Source organism: Kogia breviceps, chromosome 2 (assembly GCF_026419965.1).
Source record: "Kogia breviceps isolate mKogBre1 chromosome 2, mKogBre1 haplotype 1, whole genome shotgun sequence".
In the NCBI taxonomy this organism is placed as follows: Eukaryota; Metazoa; Chordata; class Mammalia; order Artiodactyla; family Physeteridae; genus Kogia; species Kogia breviceps.
The window spans coordinates 150,857,914-150,885,131 of record NC_081311.1 but is presented as its reverse complement, the minus strand read 5'-3'; the positions used below and the strand labels follow the sequence as shown (position 1 = coordinate 150,885,131).

The window sequence follows — 27,218 nt, the reverse complement described above, 5'->3', positions numbered from 1 at the left end:
TGGGAATTTAGAATAAGGTAAAATGGTCAGTCAGACATGTAAAACACCTAAATCTTCAACTACCATAACAGGAAACTGATAGGTAGCATCCAATATTGATAAATCAAGAAACAGAAAAATAAGTATATCATTAAAAAATAGGGAGATGGGCTTCCCTGGTGGCACAGTGGTTGAGAGTCCGCCTGCCGATGCAGGGGACACGGGTTCGTGCCCCGGTCCGGGAAGATCCCACATGCTGCAGAGCGGCTAGGCCCGTGAGCCATGGCCACTGAGCCTGCGCGTCTGGAGCCTGTGCTCCAGAACGGGAGAGGCCACAACAGTGAGAGGCCCGCGTACAGAAAAAAAAAGAAAAAATAGGGAGAAAAATCCCACAAGAAACAGACAAAATATTTTAAAGTAGATGTCTTCTGTGAACAGAGCATAGAGTGAGGATGGGTGGGTGAAGAAACTGCTAATTTTTAGGAAAGGATTTCAAATATATAATATTTAGTTATATATTTTAAAATTAAATATAAGAATTTAATTTTGTGCATGATTTACTCTGGTAAAAAGTAAAGGCCAAAAAACAAGAAAGAAGAAAAAATAAAAACTTTCATATTTGAAATCTTACAAAAATCTTCTCCTTAAAATAGGTCAGTGCTATAAATCAGAAGCCCCAAAAGCTACAGGGTAGGAAACCAGGATTGATTCACTATGGAAAGAAGAGGAAAGCAGGATTTCTAGAAGTCGGATCCATGAATGTACAATCTATAAGGAAGGTTACTCTTCCCCTGCAACCAAAACTACTTTGTTTTGGTTGGTCATAGGCTCCCCATGAAACCAACCCTGAAGAAGAATGAAAGCAAATGGGGCTTTGATCTTTGCTATCTGGCTATTGCTTTATAACTCTGAGAACACAAAAGACAGGCCCAATGTCTATACTGTGAGATTATTCTGGAAGTTGAAAAACAGGCATAGCTGTTAAGCCCAAAGGGGCATGGACCTTAAATAAATAAGGAAACAAAGAGAGAATAACCTTTTTACCTTATTATATAACTTAGAGAGCCCTCTGGTTCTGTTGTGGTGGCATGCTTTGTGAGTTCCTATAGATTATAATGATTTAGGTTGTGCTTGCTAAGAATTACAGGATGGTGTTTTTTCTCCTACTACAAGCTAGTGTTGAAACTCTGCTCATCCTCTGCCTAGTGACAGTGAATATTCATTGCCTATATCGTAATATATATAATAAATATGATTTATATTAAAAAACCAAGCTAAAAAATGAAAATCTACTTTTAAAGAATCCTGCCTAGATACCTTATTTTCATTATACCCTAGTTATTGTTTAATAGAAGATAATTTATGAAGAATCTCTAAGAAACTATGAAAGTCTCTGTTATTTGCCAATACAAGGGGTCTGAGTTGAAAAAAAATAAAGAAATGAAGTTGAACCTTGGAATTTCAACCTTAAGCTTTCATGTAATGCTTGTGTTCCTACCATTCTGAGCAAATCTGTTTAAACTGCATTTGGCTTACTTTAAAAAATTAAAAATAAAATAAAGGAACTTCAAGCCTTCTTGGGTTGGTCAATTCTACCAGATTTTTCTCCCCTCACCACACATTAACCATTGCTGAGCTACTATAGAGAATGGGATTGCGTTTACCAGGGTGAGGACTCTTTCTGGAAAGTCAAGCAAGTATTGACTTCTAAGCCGACTCTTACATTTGGATCTGCATGAAACACTGTTTCATTTTTATTTTGAGTATTGACAAGAATCTGTATGATCTTCAAATACTGCCCATAATGCATAAACAATGTCTCCACTTACCTATATACCCCAGACAAAAATGTGTAAAACTGCTAAAGAATCAAAGTGATTCATAAATCCCTCTGATATGAATGTCAATTTTACTGATCACTGCTTCTTTGAGGACCCCATTCTAATACTAAACCTTTTCTCTGTCTAAGGCTACCAAAACATAGAATTGAAGGCTTTGGGTCAGCATTTCTGGTTAAAGATCTAGAAAAAACAATGCTAAAATTTTATGCCTTAGGTCATTTGCCCTTGCAAATTGTGGAGTGTTTGTGGCATAACCACTAGAAACTTTGAAATTAGAAGCTTGACTTAATTATTTAAGCATATTAAATCACATTTTTAACCAGGCCCGTTTCCTAGTTAACCTTTGTCTTGATGCAAGTTGGAATCTTTGTGGGGATAAAAGAAAAGACAAAGAATTCAAGATTTTCTCAAGAAATTGACCTGTTTAATCACCATATTAAAGATGTTTTCTGAAGAAATAGTGATCTTCCAGAAAGATCAATATTTAGAAGTCATCATGTCCTTTTGGCCAGACACATATGGTATATATGTCACAGGGGACATGGATTTGACATAGGTCTAGTGCTGTGGACTGATTGACCTTAAATAGACTGTAACTAAGGGAGTGTAACAATATAACATTGCCAGGCACTCACTGTAACCTAGTCATGGCAGGGATTCAAAAGAGTTGGATAAGGACCCTTTTTGATTTTGTGAATCATTCCAGGTGAAGAACTTTCTGATAGTGTCTCACACCACATTATTGCGTCACAGGGCCATTCAATTTTATTTGAAATGCCTGCTGAAACTCCAGAGCAGTGCATCTTAATACAGATGGGGCTGCATTTACCTCTATCGTGTTGGAGGAATTTACAGAAAAGCACCTAATGTGAGGTGTGACTCTAGCATCTAACAACTCTCTAGCAAGCAAATCCAGACCACTGAGAATTCCCTGAAAACAAGCCATGGGAAAAATTCACCTAGGGCAGTTTCTTATTGTTTAGCATGTCATGTTTAAAATCAGAAATCTGTCTTGCTGAATTACTTGCCTTGTTGGCCTCAATTAGGAGCAAAGGCCTTAGAAGCAAAATTATGTTGATTTCTGTCTGTGGCTGTGTAGTGAGACTATGGTAGTCTCCTGGGACAGGATCAGTGCTTGGTCTGTATTTTCAATAACAAAAAATGCATACAGGTGAGCGTAGCACTACCTCTGTGTGGATCTGCTAGGAAGGTGTGGTTTCTCCAAAGAGTTGCTATTTGGAGCATCTCTTCTAGGGCCAATTTTAAAAAATTTTCACCTACATTCTAGGAACTCATGAGAGCCATATCTTTATTAGTTAAGAAAGGGAAAGAAAGAAAGAAGAAAGAAAGAAAGAAAGAAAGAAAGAAAGAAAGAAAGAAAGAAAGAAAGAAAGAAAGAAAGAAAGAAAGAAAGAAAGAAAGAAAGAAAGAAAGAAAGGAAGGAAGGAAGGAAGGAAGGAAGGAAGGAAGGAAGAAAGGAAGAAAAGAAAGAAAGAAAGAAAGAAAGAAAGAAAGAAAGAAAGAAAGAAAGAAAGAAAGAAAGAAAGAAAGAAAGAAAGAAAGAAAGAAAGAAAGGGGAAAGAAAGAAAGAAAAAGGAAGGAAGGAAGGAAGGAAAGAAACAGTGAAGGGCATGTAGAAAGGAAATATTTTCTTGTTATTCATCCTTCAACTCTGGATTTAGCTGCATTTTTAATTGTTTTACATGTTGAGAGTATTGGTATAAATTGTACAAAAATTTGTAGTACTTTTGTTAAAAATATACTTTTCAAAAAGGTAAAATCATGAGTCATGCAAATACAAATTAAACATGTACCAAATTTTTGCTTAAATCAGTAGTGAGGAAATCAGTGAGAAGTTATGACTTGCTCAAAAGGCATTTAAGAAGCTAGGTGTATATAAGCAATATTCTGATAAGACTGCTGGGGTAGATGCACAACTGGCTAAAGTCTAACAAGGTCTTAAACCTGTGAGGTTGTTTGTTCCACTGAATAAAAAGTTTTATCATTTCTACCAGACAGAAATCTACAAGTACAATGAACAGATAATTTCATTAAATCTGGATCCTTTAATCAATAGCAAACTGACCTACATACATTCCTGTAGATAACCCTTCACTGGATTTGTCCCAGTGTTAGAGAGAAGACATGCCACTCACCTTTCTGCCATGTTTCCAAATCTCAGAAAAAATTTTTTGACAATTTCTGGTTACTGTGTATTTGGGTTCTTGACCTGTTTGCCCTTGGATCTATTCTTTGTTCTATCCCTGCTCTGCTCTATATCGTCACAGCTGAATTTCGTAGCCTCCTGTGTCAACTGGCATCTGTCTGGATTTGGCCAAAGGCAGACACTGCCAGGAGATTACAGGATAATTGAGGAGGAAGAGAAAAGCCAGTGCATTTCTCCCTCCCTCTCTGCACTTAGAAAAACCTCCTTGCATCAGCTGTGTCTCTTCTGTGGTTCCAGATGCCCCTTCTGGACAGGACCACTGGTGCTCTGTTCTTCTGCAGGAACCCCCAAAGGTGCTAGGATCTGAGGACACTGCCTCTTTCCTTTGATCCTCCAAAAGCTTCCTGTAGTTGCTTATTTAGAGGGACCTACACTATCCTCCTGGTTGCCTTACGACCTTGCATCATCCCAGTAATCCAAGAACTGAATTCTCAGTTTTAAATGTTCACAGTTGTTATATTTCCTAGTTAGAGCATGACTAATTCATTTGAGAGTCTTTTGTTTATTTTTTTATTCCTATTGTTAAGCTATAGTAAATTTGGGACTCAGTAATTTATATAAGTGATGATGCATTCTCAGAACTGCTTCTGTCAATGTCAATATAACATTCCTAAGATCTCATAAGGAAAGAATTATTTCCAACAATCCTGAGAGAGCATGTATATAAAAGTTACATTTCTATGGAGGCAAGGAAAACTCAGCAAAATCAAACATGAATTTTTGTCCTCCAATTTTAGTGGTGTCTTGAAATCCAGAGTATTCATATACAACATGGAGAGAGATGGGTTGGGGGGAGATTGGGAGGGAAGGAGAGTGGTAAAGGGAGAGTGTTAGGGACAGGAAAAGGGGGAGGGGAAGAAGGGGGGAAGGATAGAGAGAGAATTATTCAAATTTGGCTAACATAATTTTTCTAATACACACAGCAACCTTCACAATAAAAGCCATCTTCTCAATCAACTAATTAGAATTCAGTTTGGTCACTTGTTATGCCACCAATTTCATCCCAACAGAAGGATTGCCCTTTCAAGACACTCTTCTTTAATTGGTCCCAATTTTTCTATCTCTGAGTATCAAGAGTAACAGAAGGACTTCTCTACTTCTCTGCACGCTGATAGGATTTTGATGGTATTTGCCATGGACATATTTCTGCTTCTTACGTTTTCTGATGTTTATGATTTATTGTAATTGGAAAAATTCCATGTTGACTTTTCTTTCCATAGTTTTATATTTTTGTAAGCACATTTCTTTACAAATCTATTTTAATATGATTTTCCTTCTCTGGTAGTGTATTTTTGAAGCATGTTGGTACAAGTACTGCATTAATTAGGAGTAAATGTCCCAAGCGCATTTTTAAACATTCCTTTGTTACTTTTGGTGGAACTGGTGCTGAAGTTGCTTTACTCGGCTAATACAGTCATAGACTTTTCTGGTTTCTAGCCCCTTATTGCTTTAGGAGCACCCCGGATTCATCATGCTCTTTTTATGCCCAACCTCTTGTCTACTCACTTTAATTCTTTCTAAACTACATTCCAATTTGACTTTTGTAGCACTGCTCAATATGCTTTTCCCCTTTCTCTGATTCTGCAAAAAATATGCAATAAATTCAACCATCATAGTTCACTCTAATATTTTATACTATTGATATTTCCCCATATCTCCCTTTCTCTTTTTCACATATATATTTCCTTTTCTGTGTCTACATCAAATTTAAAACATATGTTCCTGTTTTCAGTCAGTTTAGTCCATGAGCCTGGAACATGTGATGAACAGGTATATATTTAATTATCATGTGTAATCTTCTTTCCTTTGGCTTCACTATGCATCCAAAAGAGGCTAGAACAACTGGAGTTCAACATAACCATCAATTCATGATTGGAATATTTTCTACCCTTTTAAAGTCTTTCTTTGCTTCCAATTCAAGATGAATTTTGACATCTTGTTATTTTTCAGTCCTTTAAATTTGTCATGGTCAGTGGTTCCAAAATTACCAAGTATAGGGCCTGACTTCTAAGTTGTCACTTATTTTGTGAGCAATATATCAAATATTCTACTTTAATAGGGGATTATTTCATTAAAACTCTTCTTATTATTATCAAAAAACAGCAGTCAATTTCCCAGAATTAAATAGTCTCAGTGGTTTAGTTATTTGTTCTTTAACATATTTCCAAACAATATCTTTTACTATTTTTTGATTTATCAATTTCAAACTTTACTAACTGACATCTATAATGTTAATAGGGGAATAGCTCTTGTACATTAATTTCACCAACTTCCCTACTCTCATCTTCTCAAAAGAGTTTTATAGTACCTTATTTTGTTTTTAAGTCACTACTATTTATAGCAGTGTAATTTCTAAATATTATTCACTTCTCAATCAAATAGTGTCAATCAAATGACTTATATCTTGTATAACTTTCTTTCTCCTTGATTTCATAATCATTGTATTTTTATAATTTTATGCTCAACTGATCTGTCAAAACAAAGTTCCAAACATCCCATCAGTTCCATTGTTCATCAGTTCCATTTTCACCCCCAGAGACTTACCTCCTACTTCCTTTCCTCTGTACTCCTACTTCAATCTAGACTAGTTAATTCCTAGGATGGGCACATATCTCTCCTTTGGAGGCTTCCCATCTTCACTTATCTGTATTAGAGTTGGTGTTATGTTCTTCTTTTGGTCAAATGTATCTCTGAGCGGCTGCGTGAAATAGAATGCATAGAAAGTCAAATTTTTAGACTCATTGAGTATCTGAAAACGCCTTTATTCTTTCTACAAACTTGATTGATAGTTTGACTGAGTATAGAATTGTAGGTTGACACCAGGACCAGCTATATTATGTTCAGGGCCCAGTGCAAAATGAAAATGCAGGGCTTCTTGTTAAAAAATTATTAAGAATTTCAGGATGGTGACAGCAGAGCACTAAGCCAAGCGGGGGGAGGTCCTTCTAAGCTAAGGTCCTCTATGACTATCAGGTTTCATGCTCATGAGACTGACCCCAGTAGGCTCTTTCAAAATGGAGATTCTTAGTTCTAGAAAATTGGGTGGGTTTTGTTGAGAATTTCCTCAGTTCCTGATTTCTAGAACTTTAGTTAGCTAGATATTACATCTCCTGACCAGCATTCTAATTTTCTTATCATTATTATTCTATTATTCATTTTGCTGTCTTTTTGTCCACTTTATGGCATATTAGACTTTATCCTCTACCCCTTCTGTTGACATTTGTATGTAATAACTCATCAGTTTCAATTTCCAAGAACTCTTTCATCACCATTTATTCTATTTTTAAAAAGTACCATCATGTTCTTGTTTCACGGATAAATCTTCCCTTACTTTTCTCAGTATTTTTGAATTGAAGTATAGTTAATTTACAATGTTATATTAGTTTCAGGTGTACCACATAGTGATTCAATATCTTTATAGATTATACACCATTTAAAGTTATTATAAAATATTGGGTTGGCCAAAAATTTCATTCGGGCTTTCCGAACGAACTTTTTGGTCAACCCAATAGTTTGTTCTCTGTATCTATGAGTCTGTTTCTGTTTTGTTATATTCATTCATCTGTTTTATTTTTTAGATTCCACATATAACTGAAAACAGTGTTTTTCTCTGTTCAACTTATTTCACTAAACATAATACCCTCTGGATCCATCCATGTTGTTGCAAATGACAAAATTTCATTCTTTTTCATGGCTGAGTAATATTCCATTGCATATATATACCACATCTTCTTTATCCATTCATCTGTTGATGGGCACTTAGGCAACTTCTGTATCTTGGCTATTATAAATAATGCCGCTATAAACATTGAGGTGCATATATCTTTTCAAATACGTGTTTTCATTTTCTTTGGATGAATACCAAGGAACTTCCATACTGTTTTACATAGTGGCTGTACCAATTTACATTCCCACCATCAGTGAACTAGGGTTCCCTTTTTCCACATCCTTGCCAACAGATGACAGCCGTTCTGATAGGTGTGAGGTGATATCTCATTGTGGTCAATTCGGTTTTTTGTTTTTTTTTCTTTGGTCTCTGTATTGTTTCTGTTTCCTTCAAGTTTCTTTATTTGTTTAAATATATCTATGTCTTTCTTTCATGTTTGAGGTTTTCCTTCAAGGCTTGCAAATTGATGACAGGCCATTAATATTAAAGAGTGTGGCTCTGAAAAGTGATTAGAATCTCTTTGTCATAAGTGGTGCTTGTCACCTTCTGGGCTTCAGCAAGTACAAACTGTTCGTTTCCAAAATTTCATTTCTCTGGGTTTTTTCAGTCTCTCCCACAATGAATCCCTCAATCTTCATCCTGTAAATAGGTGGGAGAAAGGAACCTGGAGTATCATCATTCAACATGCTGACTTTTGTTTAATCTCTCTTTTTTCAATCCGGAAGCCCTGCCTCCTTTCCAGGTTTGCCATAGGAATAGGTGAGGGTAGTCTCCTGTGACTTGGGGTGGAGAAAGTAATCTGAAAGTTCTAAGAAGATTTTCACTCTTTTGTTTTGAGCCTAAAGACAGTTCGGCAGAAGACCTAAATAGCCATTTCACCAAAGAAGACATAGAGATGGTCAACATTACTAATCATTACAGAAATGCAAATCAAAACTATAATGAGGTATCACATCACACTGGTCAGAATTGCCATCATCAAAAAATCTACACACAATAAATGCTGTAGAGGATGTAGAGAAAAGGGAACACTTTTGCACTGTTGGTGGGAATGTAAATTGATATGGTCACCTAGAGATAAACCTACCTAAGGAGACAGAAGACCTGCATGCAGAAAACTATAAGACACTGATGAAAGAAATTAAAGATGATACAAACAGATGGAGAGATATACTGTGTTCCTGGATTGGAAGAATCAACATTGTGAAAAAGACTATATTACCCAAAGCAATCTACAGATTCAATGCAATCTCTATCAAATTACCAATGGCATTGTTCACAGAACTAGAACAAAAAATTTCACAATTTGTATGGAAACACAAAAGACCCCAAATAGCCAAAGTAACCCTGAGAAAGAAAAACAGAGCTGGAGGAATCAGGCTCCCTGACTTCAGACTGTACTACAAAGCTAAAGTAATCAAGACAGTATGGTGCTGGCACAAAAACAGAAATATAGATCAATGGAACAGGATAGAAAGGCCAGAGATAAACCCAGACACATATGGTCACCTTACCTTTGATAAAGGAGGCAAGAATATACAGTGGAGAAAAGACAGCCTCTTCAATAAGTGGTGCTGGGAAAACTGGACAGCTACATGTAAAAGAATGAAAGTAGAACACTTCCTAACAACATATGCAAAAATAAACTCAAAATGGTTTAAAGTCCTAAATGTAAGGCCAGACACTATCAAACTCTTAGAGGAAAACATAGGCAGAACACTCTATGACATAAATCACAGCAAGATCCTTTTTGACCCATCTCCTAGAGAAATGGAAATAAAACCAAAAATAAACAAATGGGACCTAATGAAACTTAAAAGCTTTTGCACAACAAAGGAAACCATAAACAAGACACAAAGACAACCCTCAGAATGGGAGAAAATATTTGCAAATGAAGCAACTGACAAAGGATTAATCTCCAAAATATACAAGCAGCTCATGCAGCTCAATATCAAAAAAACAAACAACCCAATCCAAAAATGGGCAGAAGACCTAAACAGACATTTCTCCAAAGAAGATATACAGATTGCCAGCAAACACATGAAAGGATGCTCAACATCATTAATCATTAGAGAAATGCAAATCAAAACTACAGTGAGGTATCACCTCACACTGGTCAGAATGGCCATCATCAAAAAATCTACAAACAATAAATGCTGGAGAGGGTGTAGAGAAAAGGGAACACTCTTGCACTGTTGGTGAGAATGTAAATTGATACAGCCACTATGGAGAACAGTATGGAAGTTCCTAAAAAACTAAAAATAGAACTACCATACGACCCAGCAATCCCACTACTGGGCATATACCCTGAGAAAACCATAATTCAAAAAGGGTCATATACCACAATGTTCATTGCAGCTCTATTTACAATATCCAAGACATAGAGGCAACCTAGTGTCCATCAATAGATGAATGGATAAAGAAGATGTGGCACATATGTACGATGGAATATTACTCAGCCATAAAAAGAAATGAAATTGAGTTATTTGTAGTGAGGTAAACATTGTTTACATTGTAAAGCAACTATACTCCAATAAAGATTTTTTTTAAAATACTTTTCCATTATATATTCTCCAGTGGAGTTATTTTGCTCCTTTAAATGTAGAATGTAAATATATTTTAAAGAACAATAATGTTTGCCACACAACTGTTCCCATTTTTTTCAATGATACCAGTTTTGGGGGGAATTATTTATTCTATAAAATAAAGGTATCAAGGAGCTTTACAATTATAACATTGGCCTCTGTGGGGGGGGGGAAGTATCTTAAAAAGGCTTTAAATCTATAAGCCTTGCTTCTTAGACTAAGGTTAGAATTTAATTTCCTAAGCATTGACCTACAGAGTAGACAACACAATTTCATTATTTAATGGCTTCTTATCATCATTTTTTATCATGTTAGGATTAGAGGCATGCAGGACTTAGAAAATGACATAGCAGCTTCTAGTTCTGGCAGTACCTATTTGTGTTTCTGTGCTCTCCTGCGTATGGCCATATTTTAAAGTTAATGTTAATATCACTATAGATATTCTTTTAGCTTTACCTCTTCTGCTTCTTAAGATGACATTCTTACAACCATATCCTTTTCACTTTTGTTCAGTTAGGTCAAAAATTGGGACATTGACAGAAATATGATGAGTATCAATTATCTTTTAAATTTAAATTATTAATGTACATATCATTCATGCTTTACAGCATTAGGGATATCCTGGACATTTTAATCCTAGAATTAATGAAGACATGCATAGACACACGGAATTTTTCAGTATAATATTCTTAGTCATGTAGGTGGTCCTTTTGCAAGATAGGGTCATGTAGCAATCTCAGAAGGTAAGTTTAGAATATATGAAGTGCTTGATTCTGAAAACTACATCCCTTTATACTGAGTAGTTTTTCATTTAGAAAGTGTCAGTTCTATATTTGAATAAAAAAATAATCATTTTCTACAGCTCAGTACTCTGTTCAAAGGTAGAAATTATTTTTCTTCTGCAACTGCTTGATTGAATCACAGATCCAATCAATTATTTTCAAAGATGGTTTCTATTTTGATTTCTATCTTCTTTTAAATGTTCTGATCTTTAGAAGGTAAGGAAGTCCCACCAGAAAGCTATGAACATCAAAGCCTATTCAGCACCTAATATTCAGGCTGATTTTAAGAGTCTTATGAATTATCAAAATTAGTGTCATTCTCCTTGGAGAAAGAACATTAACAGTTTAATGCTACTTTAGATTTTTTATCATGCCTTTCATGATAGTATATATTAAAAATTTAAGCATTTTAATAAAATTGATGAAAAATAAAGGTATGTAACAGAAGCATCTATTTAGCATATATGCTTTTTCTATCTCAAATTACATATTTCACTCTGTAATTTATAATTTGGCAAGTATGAACATCTGTGTACACCTATGAAACCATCACCACAATGAAGAAAACGAACATTTCCATTACCCTCAAAATTTCCTCCAGCTCCTTTGTAACCCTTCCCCTCCTTTCCTCCTTCATCTCCTCACTTCCAGGCAACCTCTGATCTGCTTCCTCTCACTGTAAGAATAGCTTACATTTTAAAAATTTTATATAAATCCAATCATACATATGCATCTATCGTATTTCACTCAGCATAATTATTTGAGATTCACTCCTGTCATTATGTGTATCACTAGTTCATTCCTTTTATTGCTGAGTAGAACTTCTTTGGATGGATATGCCCCAATTTGTTTTTCCATTTACTTGTGGATGAACATTTGGGATGTTTCCAGTTTGGGGCTATTACAAATAAAGCTGCTATGATGCTTATGTACAAGTATGTGTAAGGACATATATTTCTTTTTCTCTCCATCAAAGAATAGAGTGGTTGAGTCACATGGTAGATACATGTATAACTTTTTGAGAAACTGTTTTCCAAAGTGATTGTACTTATTTACATTCCCAACAGCTGTGTATGTAGTTTAACTTGCTTCACATCTTTGCCAATATTTGGTATGATCAGTTATTTTAATTTTAGTCATTCCAATAGGTATATGATTACATCTCACTATTATTTTAGGTTGATTTTTTTCTGGTGACCAGTAATTTTGAGCATGTTTTCATGTTTGCCATGAATATAGCTTTTTTGGTGATAGAAAAAAAATCATTGGCAGATTTTGTGTTGGATTGTTTATCTTGTTATTATTGAGTTTTGCAAGTTCTTTATATGTCTTCTGAAAATCCTTTATCAGATATATGGTTTGCAAATATTTTCTCCCAGTCTGTGGCTTGTCTTTTAATTCTTGAAACAATGTTTTTGAAGAACAGAAGTTCTTAATATTGGTGAAGTTCAACTTATTTTTTTTTCGTAGGTGTTATGTCTAAGACAACTTTGGCTGACTCAAGATCAAAAAGATTTTCTACTGTGTTTTCTTCTAGGTTTATGGTTTTAAGATATACATTTAAATCTGTGATGCATGTATGGATCAAAGTTCCTTTTACACATGGACATTTTTAATGATCCAGCACAATTTGTTGTAAAGGTTATCCTTTTTCCTCTAGATTATCATTGCATCTTTTTCTGAAATAAATTGACTATATATTGGGAGACTATTTTTAGACTTTATATTCTGTTCCATTAATCTGTTGTACTATCTTGTTGCTAATAATGTACTATATTATGCCATTTATACTGTACTGATTACTGTAGCTTTAAAATGTCTTGAAGTCTTATAAGTCTTGAAGTAGTATAAATCCCCCAACTTTGTTGTTTTTGTAAAATTTGTTTTGACTATTTTAGCTCCTTGATTCTATGTGAATTTCAGAATCAACCTGTCAATATATACACAAACAAAAAGGCTGCTGGGATATTTACTGGTGTTGTATTGAATCTATAGATAAATTTGTGGAGAAATGACATGTTAACAATATTGGGTCTTTTAATCCATAAACATGGTGCATCTCTCCATTTATTTAGGTCTACCTTTATTCCATTCAGCAATATTCTATAGTTTTCAGTGTATAGGGCTTGCACATACTTTGTCAGATTTATATCTAAGAATTTTACATTTCTGTACTATTGTAAATGGTATTGGTTTTCATTTTAATTTCAGATTGTTCATTATTATTATATAGAATGATATTATTTTTGTATCTTTTTTATATTGTAAACTTGTTAAAATCATTTATTACTTTTTATTACTTCTAGTAACTTTCTGTTATATTTCATCAGCTTTTCTACTTAGACAATCATGTTGTTTGTGAACAAAGACAGTTTTATTTCTTTCTTTCCAGTCTGGATAGCTTTTATTCTTGCCTTATAGCTTTGGCTGAAAGATCTGGTGAAATTATGAATATCTGTGGTGAGACTAGAGCCTTGTTCCTGATGTTTGAAGGAAAGCATTCAGTCATTTAACATTGTTTATAACATCAGCTGTAGATTTTTTTAGGCTCCCCTCTATTCCTAAAAGGCTAAGAGTTTCAATCAGCAATTGATGTTGGATTTTGTCTAATACTGTTTGAGTATTTATTAAGATGATCATATGGCTTTTCTTAGTCTCTTAATATAGTGAATTACACTGATTAATTTTTCAATTTTATAACAACCTTTCATTCCTGGGATAAATGTCTTTTATTATGCAGTATTCTTTTATGTACTGGTGAACTTGATTTCTTAAAATGTTAAGAAATGTTTACATTTATGTTCATGAGGCATATTCATTAATATGTTACTGCTGCTGCTTCTTTTTCTTCTTTTAATGTTTTCATCTGGTTCTGTTATAAGGGTAATTTTGTACTCCTAGAATGAGTTGGGATTCTTTTTCTAGAAAAGTTTGTAGGGAATAGGTATTATTACTTCATTAAATGTTCGTAGGAATTCGCCAATGAAGTCGTTTGGGCCTGAAGTTTTCTTTGTGTAAAAGTTTTTAACTACAAATTCAGTTTATTACTTTCTTTTTGAAATTTAGTAGCTTGCATCTTTTAAGGAAATTGTTTATTTTGTCTGAGTTGTTGAATTTATTGGCATAATGTTGTTTATGTTGTATATATATATATTTTTTCGGTACGTGGGCCTCTCACTCTTGTGGCCTCTCCCATTGCGGAGCACAGGCTCAGGACTTGCAGGCTCAGCGACCATGGCTCATGGGCCCAGCTGCTCCGTGGCATGTGGGATCTTCCAGGACCGGGGCACGAACCCATGTCCCCTGCATCGGCAGGCGGACTCTCAACCACTGCGCCACCAGGGAAGCCCCCTATGTTATTTTTTTTTAACTTTTATTGGAATATAGTTGATTTACAATGTTTTGTTAGTTTCAGGTGTACAACAAAGTGAATCATTTATACATATGTATATATATGTATCTACTCTTTTTTTAGGTTCTTTTCCCATACAGGCCATTACAGAGTATTGAGTAGTATATTATTGTTTTAATTGTAACTTTTAACATCCTTGCTTACTTATTCTATCATCTTTGTAGTTTTTGGGTCAATTTTGACTGACTGATTTTTATCCTCATTATTGATCAATGTTCCTTCTTTGCTGGCCTTGCAATTTTTTTATTGGCTGAAAAATCAGTTGGGAAAACATCATACACAAAATATTAAAATTATAGTGAAAGCCAGAGAAATATCAATTTCATAAATGAGGGATAAATGAAGTATGGTTTAGTTTCTAAGTCGAGAGATCACAGTGGATAGAAATCTTCTAAGTACCTATGATATAGATAGAATCCCAGATATGCCTAGTAATTAAACATGATACAGACAGTTAAAGATGGGATACGGGAGAAATGGATTTCAGTAAGAAATAAGAACTTGAATCTAGGATGATGTGAGAGTGTTTGAGGCACAGTGACTAAATCAGTTTGCTTGGTAATTAGGGAAAAGAAGTAATGGGAAATGTATGCATTCCAACATTTGACAACATTATTTGCATAAGTCATGCCATTCCCAGAGATTGCAAATATCTTGAAGACAGGTACTGCGGTGCATTACATGTGTGTATCCATATATATGCATTCTTATATGTATTCATATACACAATTTTTCTTACACAGCCCTAATTGTAGTAATAAATGCTAAATAATTATTTATTTAACAGACTTGGGTTTTAATACCTTCTTGGCAATATTATCTGCTTACAAACAGCTGGTCCTTGCTGTTTGATAGAACAGCTCTTGTTTGCTACCATGCAGGGTAGCCAGTGGAGTCTCTATCCACCGATTTCTGAATTGCTGGGACAGAAACTGCTCAACTTAGAACATAAAATACATATACTTATCTTAAGCTTTGGGAACCAGTAGAATATACCTAGTCCTGGTATTGCTATACTGTTTTTCACTCGGCTTGCTTACTCTGATGAAAGAAAACAAATCATTATTTAAAAGAGTTTTTACTAAATTTAGGGAACTTATTTATTTTATCATATGACTTTGTGATTTCTTCTTCAGTTCTGAGAATTTGCTCATAGGATAGTTTAGGAATTAGGTAAATAGTCTATATCTTCTTAAAAAAATAAAAAAAACTGTACAGATATATTCAGTAAAGGCTTAATGCTTTGGAACCCACCAATTTAGAATGTACGATCATTTGAAAATGATTCATGATAATGTTTGGCCTTGTATTATCTACAAAGGGAAACTAAAGCCTAAATAAGATTGTTGGGGATTACTGTATGCATACATTGATTACAAAATCAAATTCACAATGAAATAACAAATATATAAATTGTTTCCTTAACATGCTGTTCTAATTATAAATAATCTTTTTACAATACAAAGGTTTTTCATTTTATGTAGATAGAAATGTGTACTCACGAAAGGAAATTTTCTGCGTACAGGCAAAGGAGATAAAGGAAGTCCTAGTAACCCTCCAAAATATATTTCTGGTTTTTTGGTGTTGACATAGTGAGTTTAGAGGTGTGTGTATGAGAGTGTGTGTGTGTATGAGAGTGTGTATGTGTCTGCGTGTGTGTCTGTGTTTGTCTGTGTATAGGTGGCTATGGTTTTACAGAGTTAAAACCATATCTAATTAGTTTTTCTAGTTGGGTGGTAAAACTTTTTTGGAGTATTTTTTTCAAAGCTATTTCTTGTGTTAGATTCTAGGTTTATAACCCTATTAAGATTTTTCAAAGCTATTTTTTGTGTCAGATTACAGGTTATTACCTCTATTAACATATAACAATTTATAATGTTTGTTGGTTTTAAACTACATCAAGATATCTCTTTTAAAAAGCATGTTCATTGTGTAAGTATTAGAGCCTTTTGATGTCCCAGGTTTCATCACGTGTGATCTGCTGATGGATGACTCCCTGGGAACAACTGCAGGCTGTCATGAGTTAGGAAGTGAACCTGAATATAGTTTACCAGGAGTGTCCTCTCTCATTTTATATGATAACTTCTCTATTCTTGTGTTCCTTATTTTGATTCATCTTTTTAAAATTACTTTTTATTGGAGTATAGTTGTTTTACAATGTTGTGTTAGTTTCTGTTGTACAGCAAAATGAATCAACCATGCATATACATATATCCCCTCCCTTTTGGACTCCCTTCCCATTCAGGTCACCACAGTGCATTAAGTAGACTTCCCTGTGCTACAGAGTATGTTCTCATTAGTTATCTATTTTATACATAGTATCAATAGTGTATATGTGTCAATCCCAATCTCCTAATTCCTCCCACCCACCCTCCTTTCCCCCTTGGTTTCTATACATTTGTTCTCTACATCTGTGTCTCTATTTCTGCTTTGCAAATAGGACCATCTATACCATTTTTCTAGGTTCCACACATATGCATTAATATACAATATTTGTTTTTCTCTTTCTGATTTACTTCACTCTGTATGACAGGCTCTAGGTCCATCCATGTCTCTACAAATGACCTGATTTCATTCCTTTTTATGGCTGAGTAATATTCCATTGTATATATATACCACATCTTCTTTATCCATTTCACTGTCGATGGACATTAAGTTGCTTCCTTGTTCTGGCTATTGTAAATAGTGCTGCTAGGAACATTAGGGTGCATGTATTATGGAAAATAGTATGGAGGTTCCTTAAAAAACTAAAAATAGAACTACCATATGACCCAGCAATCCCACTACTGGGCATATACCCATAAAAGACCATAATTTGATTCATTTATTATTCATTTGATTTATCAGTTAAGATTGGGTTCAGATGCATTTAAAAGAAATCTCAAGACCAGTCCCTCCCATAAGAAAACTTGCACAAGCCTCTTAGATAGCCTCATCCACCAAAGGGCAGACAGCAGAAGCAAGAAAAACTACAATCCTGCAGCCTGTGGAACAAAAATGACATTCACAGAAAGATAGACAAGATGAAAAGGCAGAGGGCTATGTACCAGATGAAGGAATAAGATAAAACCCCAGAAAAACAACTAAATGAAGTGGAGATAGGCAACCTTCCAGAAAAAGAATTCAGAATAATGCTAGTGAAGGTGATCCAGGACCTCAGCAAAAGAATGGAGGCAAAGATCAAGAAGATGAAAGAAATGTTTAACAAAGACCTAGAAGAATTAAAGAACAAATAGAGATGAAAAATACAATAACTGAAATGAAAACTGCACTAGAAGGAATCAATAGCAGAATAACTGAGGCAGAAGAAGGGATAAATGACCTGGAAGACAGAATGGTGGAATTCACTGCTGTGGAACAGAATAAAGAAAAAAGAATGAAAAGAAATGAAGACAGCCTAAGAGACCTCTGGGACAACATTAAACTCAAGAACATTCACATTATAGGGGTCCCAGAAGGAGAAGAGAGAGTGAAAGGACTCAAGAAAATATTTGAAGAGATTATAGTCGAAAACTTCCCTAACATGGGAAAGGAAATAGCCACCCAAGTCCTGGAAGCACAGAGAGTCCCATACAGGATAAACCCAAGGAGAAACATGCCAAGACACATAGTAATCAAACTGGCAAAAATTAAAGACAAAGAAAAATTATTGAAAGCAGCAAGGGAAAAATGACAAATAACATACAAGGGAACTCCCATAAGGTTAACAGATGATTTCTCAGCAGAAACTCTACAAGCCAGAAGAGAGTGGCATGATATACTTAACGTGATAAAAGGGAGGACCCTACAACCAAGATTACTCTACCCAGCAAGTAACTCATTCAGATTCAATGGAGAAATCAAAAGCTTTACAGACAAGCAAAAGCTAAGAGAATTCAGCGCCACCAACCCAGCTCTACAACAAATGCTAAAGGAACTTCTCTAAGTGAGAAGCACAAGAGAAGAAAAGGACCTACAAAACCAAACCCAAAACAATTAAGAAAATGGTCATAGGAACATATATATTGAAAATTACCTTAAAAATGAATGGATGAAATGCTCCAACCAAAAGACACAGGCTTGCTGAATGGATACAAAAACAAGACCCATCTATATGCTGTCTACAGGAGACCCACTTCAGACCTAGGGACACATACAGGCTGAAAGTGAGGGGATGGAAAAAGATATTCCATGCAAATGGAAATCAAAAAAAAGCTGGAGTAGCAATACTCATATCAGATAAAATAGACTTTAAAATAAAGAATGTTACAAGAGACAAGGAAAGACACTACATAATATCAAGGGATGAACACAAGAAGATGATATAACAATTATAAATATATATGCACCCAACCTAGGAGCACCTCAATACAAAAGGCAACTGCTAATAGCTATAAAAGAGAAAATCAGCAGTAACACAGTAATAGTGGGGGACTTTAACACCTCACTTATGCCAATGGACAGATCATCCAGAATGAAAATTAATAAGGAAACATAAGCTTTAAATGACACAATAGACCAGATAGATTTAATTGATATTTATAAGACATTCCATCCAAAACCAGCAGATTACACTTTCTTCTCAAGTGCTCACGGAACATTCTCCAGGATAGAGCACATCTTGGGTCACAAATCAAGCCTCAGTAAATTTAATAAAATTGAAATCATATCAAGCATCTTTTCTGACCACAACGCTATGAGATTAGAAAGGAATTACAGGGGGAAAAAAAACGTAAAAAACACAAACACATGGAGGCTAACAATATGTTACTAAATAACCAAGAGATCACTGAAGAAATCAAAGAGGAAATCAAAAAATACCTAGAGACAAATGATAATGAAAATACAACGATCCAAAACCTATGGGATGCAGCAAGAGCAGTTCTAAGAGGGAGGTTTATAGCTATACAAGCCTACCTCAAGAAGCAAGAAAAATCTCAAATAAACAATCTAACCTTACACCTAAAGGAACTAGAGAAAGAAGAACAAAGAAAACCTGAAGTTAGCAGAAGGAAAGAAATCATAAAGATCAGAGCAGAAATAAATGAAATAGAAACAAAGAAAACAATTACAAAGATCAATAAAACTAAAAGCTGGTTCTTTGAGAAGATAAACAAAATTGATAAACCATTAGCCAGACTCATCAAGAAAAAGAGGGAGAGGACTCAAATCAATAAAATTAGAAATGAAAAAGGAGAAGTTACAACAGACACCACAGAAATATAAAGCATCCTAAGAGACTACTACAAACAACTCTATGCCAGTAAAATGGACAACCTGGAAGAAATGGACAAATTCTTAGAAAGGTATAACCTTCCAAGACTGAACCAGGAAGAAATAGAAAATATGAACAGACCAATCACAAGTAATGCAATTGAAACTGTGATTAAAAATCTTCCAACAAACAAAAGTCCAGGATCAGATGGCTTCACAGGCGAATTCTATCAATCATTTAGAGAAGAGCTAACACCCATCCTTTTCAAACTCCTCCAAAAAATTGCAGAGGAAGGAAGGAAATCAGAAAGAGAAAAACAAATATCATATATTAACGTATGTATGTGGAACCTAGAAAAATGGTACAGATGAACCGGTTTGCAGGGCAGAAGTTGAGACACAGATGTAGAGAACAAACGTATGGGCACTAAGGGGGGAAAGCAGCGGGGGTGGGTGGGTGTGGTGGTGTGATGAATTGGGAGATTGGGATTGACATGTATATACTGACGTGTATAAAATTGATGACTAATAAGAACCTGATGTATAAAAAAAAAAATTCAAAATTTAAAAAGAAAAAAGAAATCTCAAAATAATAGTGGCTTGAACACAACATTTTTGTTGTTGTTGTTCTCTCATGAAGTAAGTCCAGATGTAGGTGATTTCATTCAGGTGGATTCACAGCATGGGATCCAGACAAATTCCCTCTTCCTTCTCTGCCATTCTTAGTGGGTAGCTTCCTTTAGTCAGATCACTTTATGATCCTATATAGCTCCTGGACCTTTCAGACAGTTCCACTGCATTCCAGGCAGTAAGGAACAGGCAAGGGTAAAAGAGAATCCCTTCTACCCGAGTTAGCCCTCTTCAAAATAATTGTTCTGAAAGTCTTACTCAATGACCTTCTTATTCTCCTTAACCAGAATGCAGTCATTTGACCATACGTAGCTTTGAGACAACCTGGAAAATGTAGTTTTTCAGAAAATCTGTTACACTATCTTTAAGACAGTGCCTAAAAGTAGATACACTCCATTCTCTCTGAAATACATTTTCTTAGGAATGGAATTAAATTCTGTCTGCTGATTTAGGAAAATGGGTAAATTGTCTTCACAATGTTTATTTATAGTATGTACTGACTAAAGAATGTTTTCTTTTTCTGCCTAGTAAAGGGCAGTATCTTCAGAAACACTGGATTTATAATTAATGCATAGACGTTTTTTAAAGTGTTAGAAACTTATTGAGGTAATTTGTATTATCTCACTCCATGAGATATCTATTGCTGCATAAAAAATTATCCCCAAATTTAGTGACTTAAAACAATAGTATTAATTATATCACAGTTTCTGTGAATCAGAAGACCAGGCATGTTTTAAAATTTCTCAAACAGGGCTTCCCTGGTGGTGCAGTCGTTGAGAGTCCACCTGCCGATGCACGGGACGCAGGTTCGTGCCCCGGTCCGGGAGGATCCCACATGCCGCGGAGCGGCTGGGCCCGTGAGCCATGGCCGCTGAGCCTGCGCGTCCGGAGCCTGTGCTCCACAATGGGAGAGGCCACAACAGTGAGAGGCCCACGTACTGCAAAAAAAAAAAAAAAAAAAAAAAAAAAAATCTCAAACAATTGGGATACATTATCCCATGGGCAAAAACAAGAGAAAATGTTTTACAGTTTTCCTTCAAGTGAAAAACCATTGCAGTAAAAATACTAAGCATGCATACATATATTTTTTTCTCATCTTAATTATATTTTCTTGAATCTTTTGCCTTTTATTTTTGTTTTTACTGCTATATACAGTGAATAATTGCTACAGTGGTAGTCAAAAGAGTAGACTTTAAATATTCTTTTAGTGCCAACTCTGAAGAAGCAAAACAGCCATAAAATAAATTCTACTGTTAGAAATACTTTTATGAAAATACTTATATTGTTTTGAATTTTCAGAAAAACTATGTTTGATATATGGTATCTAAACTAGCAACCTATAGCCCTAATATTATTGAGAGGTGAATATAATTTCTGAGTCATTTAAGTGATAAAGACTGATCTTAATTATACCCCAAATATATCTAAAAATATTTCTATTTAATGACCTGGAAAGATATACTGAAAGTTTAACCCAATTTGTATATTTAATATTGGAATATTTTCCATATAGTTATGATAAATCTCTTTTTATTTTTCTTTCTTTTTGGCTAACTTTTGGAAATAGACTAAGATGCTTAGTGAAGCAGCTGGAAAAAGGTGATGTTAACATCGTAGACTTAAAGAAGAATATTGAATATGCAGCATCTGTTCTGGAAGCAGTTTACATCGATGAAACAAGGTAAGTTTAACCTCCTCTCCCTTTTAACTTTTTGCCTCTTTTTTTCCCTTTTTCGTGACCCTCCTTTCATATCTTAGCCATGAAACCAGAATCAAAATCTTATTAAAACTTAAAATGTTCTTCATGTAGCTATGGAAGAATTATGATTCTTTCTTTAAAAAATACAAATTTTAATCCAAATGCTTGAATAATAAAAAATAGTCAATAATAAAGTCAAAAAATAAACAAATTAAAGTCTCCTTTACCCCTACTCTCACTGTCCTTAGGCCCAGATTTTTAAATGTCGGAGACAGTGTAGGCTTACACTGATTTTCACTGATGTAAGAATTTTCCTATTATCTCAAGATTGCAGAGTTCCTTCTGAAAAAATGGGTGTCACATGCCCACATATTCTCATGATATTTATCTATCAGACCCTCTGTGCAGGGCTTGCTAAGGGGCAGTCTCCAATGTGTATTTGATTATCACCTAAACCCCATCACCCAGCCTGATAATTAGCAGAATGGTAAGAAGATTAGGAAATGGCAATTCATTTGAAGAGTGTTGTTAGCCTAGTACTGTGGCTCTCAACCAGGCCATTTGCCTTCCAGGGGTCATTGGGCAATTTCTGGAGACATTCTTGATTTGTTGATGGGAGCGTGCTACTGTTACATAACGGGTAGAGGCCAAGGATACCACTAAACATCCTAAAATGCACAGGAAAATCCCCCACAACAAAGAATTATCTAGCCCCAAATGTCAATAGCATGGAGGTTAAGAAAACTTGGCCTAAAGGGAGGACTGTAAGAGGGACCCTGTGGAGGGAGAGACATGCACTTCCAAGCTTTAGCACAGAAAAGGTACTGAGTTTTTTCAAAGTCATGAGGCAGGTGGAGTAGAGAGGTCTTTTAAAGGTATTGACCAAAGGATACCAACTTCAGAGGGTGGAAAACAGCCTTCATGGGGTGATTGTTGATATAGAAGCCAGGGTAGGAATCGTAAACATTCAGCCCAAATATCAGAGAACAAAGTACCCTCTTGGTGTAGTAAGCTGTCTCTGAGGGACGCACAAAAGCTCCCCAGGAGAAAAAAATAACCACCATTTGGGTATTTGTCACACAGATTACAACAAACCCACCAGTCTTGTAAGACCCTTTGACCCCTGCCTCCCCTCCACATTGCTGAGCAAGGAAAAGCAGCAAAGTGGGTGGGACAGGGGACGGGGCAGGGAGAGTGAAGACATTCATCATGCCCCTTCTCTTCCACAGGTGTCCCTGCCTGTGTCAGACCTGAGCATGGCAGGTGAGAGACGTTAAGTCAGATGTGAGACAGGTTTTTATATATCAATGTGTACTGGACTTACAGACACACACACATACAATAATTTATTTAATAGGTAAAAAATTCACGACTCAAAAATCAAAACAATGTGAAAGGGTACCTTATGAAGTCTTGTCTCCACCTGTTTCCCAGTCTACTCAAGTTCCCAAGTCATAAATTTCTTATGTGTATTTTCAGTGATTCATTATAAATTTTTATTTCATATTTTTCCTCTGCCTTTCATAGAAGGTAACATACTATTCATAACTTTCATTCTGATTTTTTTCCCCTCAAAAAGGAAACTTGATCTTCCTATATCATGGACTGACATTTAAATTTTAGATAATAAGAATTTTTACTGGCAACCAACAGAAAAGTGTGTAGTGAGGACCATGCTGCACAGGTGATTCTTTGTCCCCAGAACAGAACTCCTCTGTTAAAGCACAGTGTGAAGTCATAACTTAAGAAAAAAAATCATAGTTATACTTTTAGAATGATTTTTTGGTTAATCTTCACTGAATATATATAAATGTATATGATTCTTCTATGTGAACAGAGATGCAAAGTGTAAATTTTTTAAAAATCAGGTATTTTTCCTATAATTTCCTTGCCTTCATTTTTGTGTGTGCTGTTTCTTGTTCACAAGTTGACTGAACTTAATGTATTTAAGATTTCTTCAATCTGTCCTGGACATTTCATTTTTTATACTTATTTATAAAACTGAAGAACTTTTACCTTTAATAATTATTTGGAGATTTACACTATACATCTTGTAATGACATAATGCAAACTATCCATTTTGCCTAAGTGTCTCATCTTTCATTTGATAGACTGTTATATGCTTTATCTATTAATTTCTCTGTTGTATTTCCTTTTCCAGAAAATTATGATTTCATAGATATTTTTAACTTAGTTCCCCAAGATCCCTAATTCACTTAAACATATGTTACATTTCAAAGTATAGTTCCTTTTCTTTTGAAACTTGCTCTTTTGTGGGAAGAAAAAAATGCTTAACTGCTTCAAGATACAATGTGGGTTTTTTTCCTCTTTACAGCAAAACATCCCAGCGTTAACAACACATCATTCCCAACTTTTACCCAAATGGCACAAAATTTTTCACTCTTTTATTTTAATGCCTCCATGGCATCATTAATTTTAAATTGGGTTAATGATAATACTCCACATTTGTACCATCTTCCAAGAGCTCTTAGTTCCATTATCTGATATTAATCTCACCACAATCCTGTGCAGTTGGCAGGGTGGTCATTACTTTCCATATTTTACTATTGAGAGAGCCAAAGCTCTTGAAGTAAACTGGTTTGGCAAAGGTCACAAACCTAGACTTTGGCAAAACTGTGACTAGTAACTAAGGTATGACTTCATTTTTTTTTTTTAACATCTTTATTGGAGTATAATTGCTTTACAATGGTGTGTTAGTTTCCGCTGTATAACAAAGTGAATCAACTATACATATACATATATCCCCATATCCCCTCCCTCTTGCGTCTCCCTCCCACCCTCCCTATCCCACCCCTCTAGGTGGTCACAAAGCACCGAACTGATCTCCCTGTGCTATGCGACTGCTTCCCACTAGCTATCTATTTTACATTTGGTAGTGTATATATGTCCATGCCACTCTCTCACTTCGTCCCAGCTTACCCTTCCCCCTCCCTGTGTCCTCAAGTCCATTCTCTACATCTGCATCTTTATTCCTGTCCTGCCCCTAGGTTCTTCAGAACCTTTTTTTTTTTAGATTCCATGTATATGTGTTAGCATACAGTATTTGTTTTTCTCTTTCTGACTTACTTCACTCTGTATGACAGACTCAGTCCATCCACCTCACTACAAATAACTCAATTTCATTTCTTTTTATGGCTAATATTCCATTGTATGTATGTGCACATCTTCTTTATTAAGGTATGACTTCTTACTTAGTGCTCTTCCCTCTATAACTGGCTCCTCTCAGAGTATTGCTATCAAATAGGATGGGTTTCAGTGACCTCTGAAAGATTTAGATGACAATATGTAAAACATTCTGATAAGTGGAATTGTGAATTCTCAAAAAAACAATCCCTAACATTTATTACTAATAGCCTATTATTATAGCTATGTGCCAAGAACTCTCCTAGGCATTTTAATGCACTATCTTATTTAATCATCACAGCAATTCTAATGAGATAGAAACTTTATTATTACCATTTTACATATGAGCAAAGAGAGTCACAGGAAAGTTAGATGGCTTATGCAAGGTAACACAGAGGGTAACTTAAAGAGTGGAGTTAGGGTCTTGGCAGCCCAATTCTAGAGCCTGGCTTTTAAGCACAATTCTCATCTGCATCCTTTTAGCCACTTCTGACCAAAAGGTGATTTCAGAGACTTATTGGAGGTTTTGATGAAAGCTCACATGATGTCAGGTTTGTAGGACCCAGTGGTGTGTAGACTGTGGTTACATCTTTTCCCACCTCTTCCTTCAGTGATGTCATATCGTTAGCTTGAAACTGGCTATAAGGAGAGTATTTATACCATGGAAATTGGCAAATGCTACAAATCAGGATTTGTTTTTATTCTGGAGAGCCTGTGATTAAATATTGTCACCATGCCACTGGTTAGACCCAAGATTACCTTGTACATATCTTCTAAGACTGTGATTTTATGATTAAAATATCAGCTTAAGAAATTTTAAAGCAAAATTACTTGATGTGGTTTGATTTCCTATAGACTTAGTAAAACACAGCAGTAAACTGAGGATATTTTTGTTGAGATGTATATATAATTATTAAAATTGCTTTTGCTTTAGAAATAATAGTAAAACAGAGATAATTTAGAATGAGGAGGGATGAATAAGCATTTAGTTTCTTTTAAACTTTAAATTAAAAAACTGCTGACTTTTGAGATTTTTTAATGGAAAATTATCTTTCTAGAAAAAATGTTTCAGTAAGTATTCAAGAGAGGCATTTTTTTTGGGGGGGGGCTGGATTACAAAAAAAAAAGATTAAAACATAATAAAGCAGAATAAAACAGAAATTATGCATTGGTTTAAATCCACCCCCCTACACACACACACATATATACCTTTTTCCACTGAGCCTTAGCAACTGCAGGATTTCAGTTAAGAAAACAAATCAAAACACAAAATGTCTCTTGAAATATGATATGAGTAAGAAAAATTGAAAAGAATTTCTGACAGAATTTGAATTCTGACCTTCTTTGAGGGATGATAGCACAATTCCCTAATGAATGTAACTATTGTTTTTTTTTTTTTTGAGAAAACACTTTCAAATGCAAATACCAACATTTTATGAGTTCTGCTTTCAGATGTGTCCCTAGAGGCTATTGTTTTTCAAAGCTGCACAGTTATAATCCAGAAACATGTGACTTAAAAAAATAATTCTTTTTGATCATCCTTATTTGGATTTGGATGCTGCCAGGAAAAGTAGCATCCTTGGCCTCATGAATTGCTATTCATGAGGGTAGGCAGCTGACTGGGATACCTCCCAGTCAGTGAGTACTAAGTACTTTCAGTGATGGATATTATGCTTACTAATACCACCCTACAACACAATTTGTAACTTTATTTTCTTAATGTGAACCAATCTAAGTTTTATGATTACCACAGTTTGATCACAGACTCTGGATTCAGAAAGAATGAGGTGTTCAAAGTCTGGATGCTCCACTCAGTACTTTCTTTCTTTAAGCAAGTGACTCAACTTCTATACTTTTTAGCTTTATCATCTGTAAATTAACAATAATGACAACATTTATTTTCTAGCTTTATCATCTGTAAATTAACAATAATGACATGCTAACCTCACAGGGTTGATTTGAGGATTAAATGTAGCACCATATCTGACAGAGTAAAAGTTAAATAATGACCAATTTTTGTTATACTAATAAAATGCAGATACTTCTGGGTACATAACAC

The 27,218-nt window shown here is 35.0% G+C and overlaps 1 protein-coding gene across 6 annotated transcripts in view; it reads left to right on the top strand.

Moving 5' to 3' along the window:
- PDE1A (phosphodiesterase 1A) overlaps window positions 1-27,218 on the top strand; it is a 349,210-nt gene that overhangs the window by 215,377 nt on the left and 106,615 nt on the right. For all 6 annotated transcript variants that reach the window (XM_067026418.1, XM_067026419.1, XM_067026416.1 and 3 more), the window contains one exon: window positions 21,884-21,997. In XM_067026418.1, the coding sequence (XP_066882519.1) occupies window positions 21,884-21,997 (114 nt within the window). The remainder of the gene's footprint in view (window positions 1-21,883; window positions 21,998-27,218) is intronic.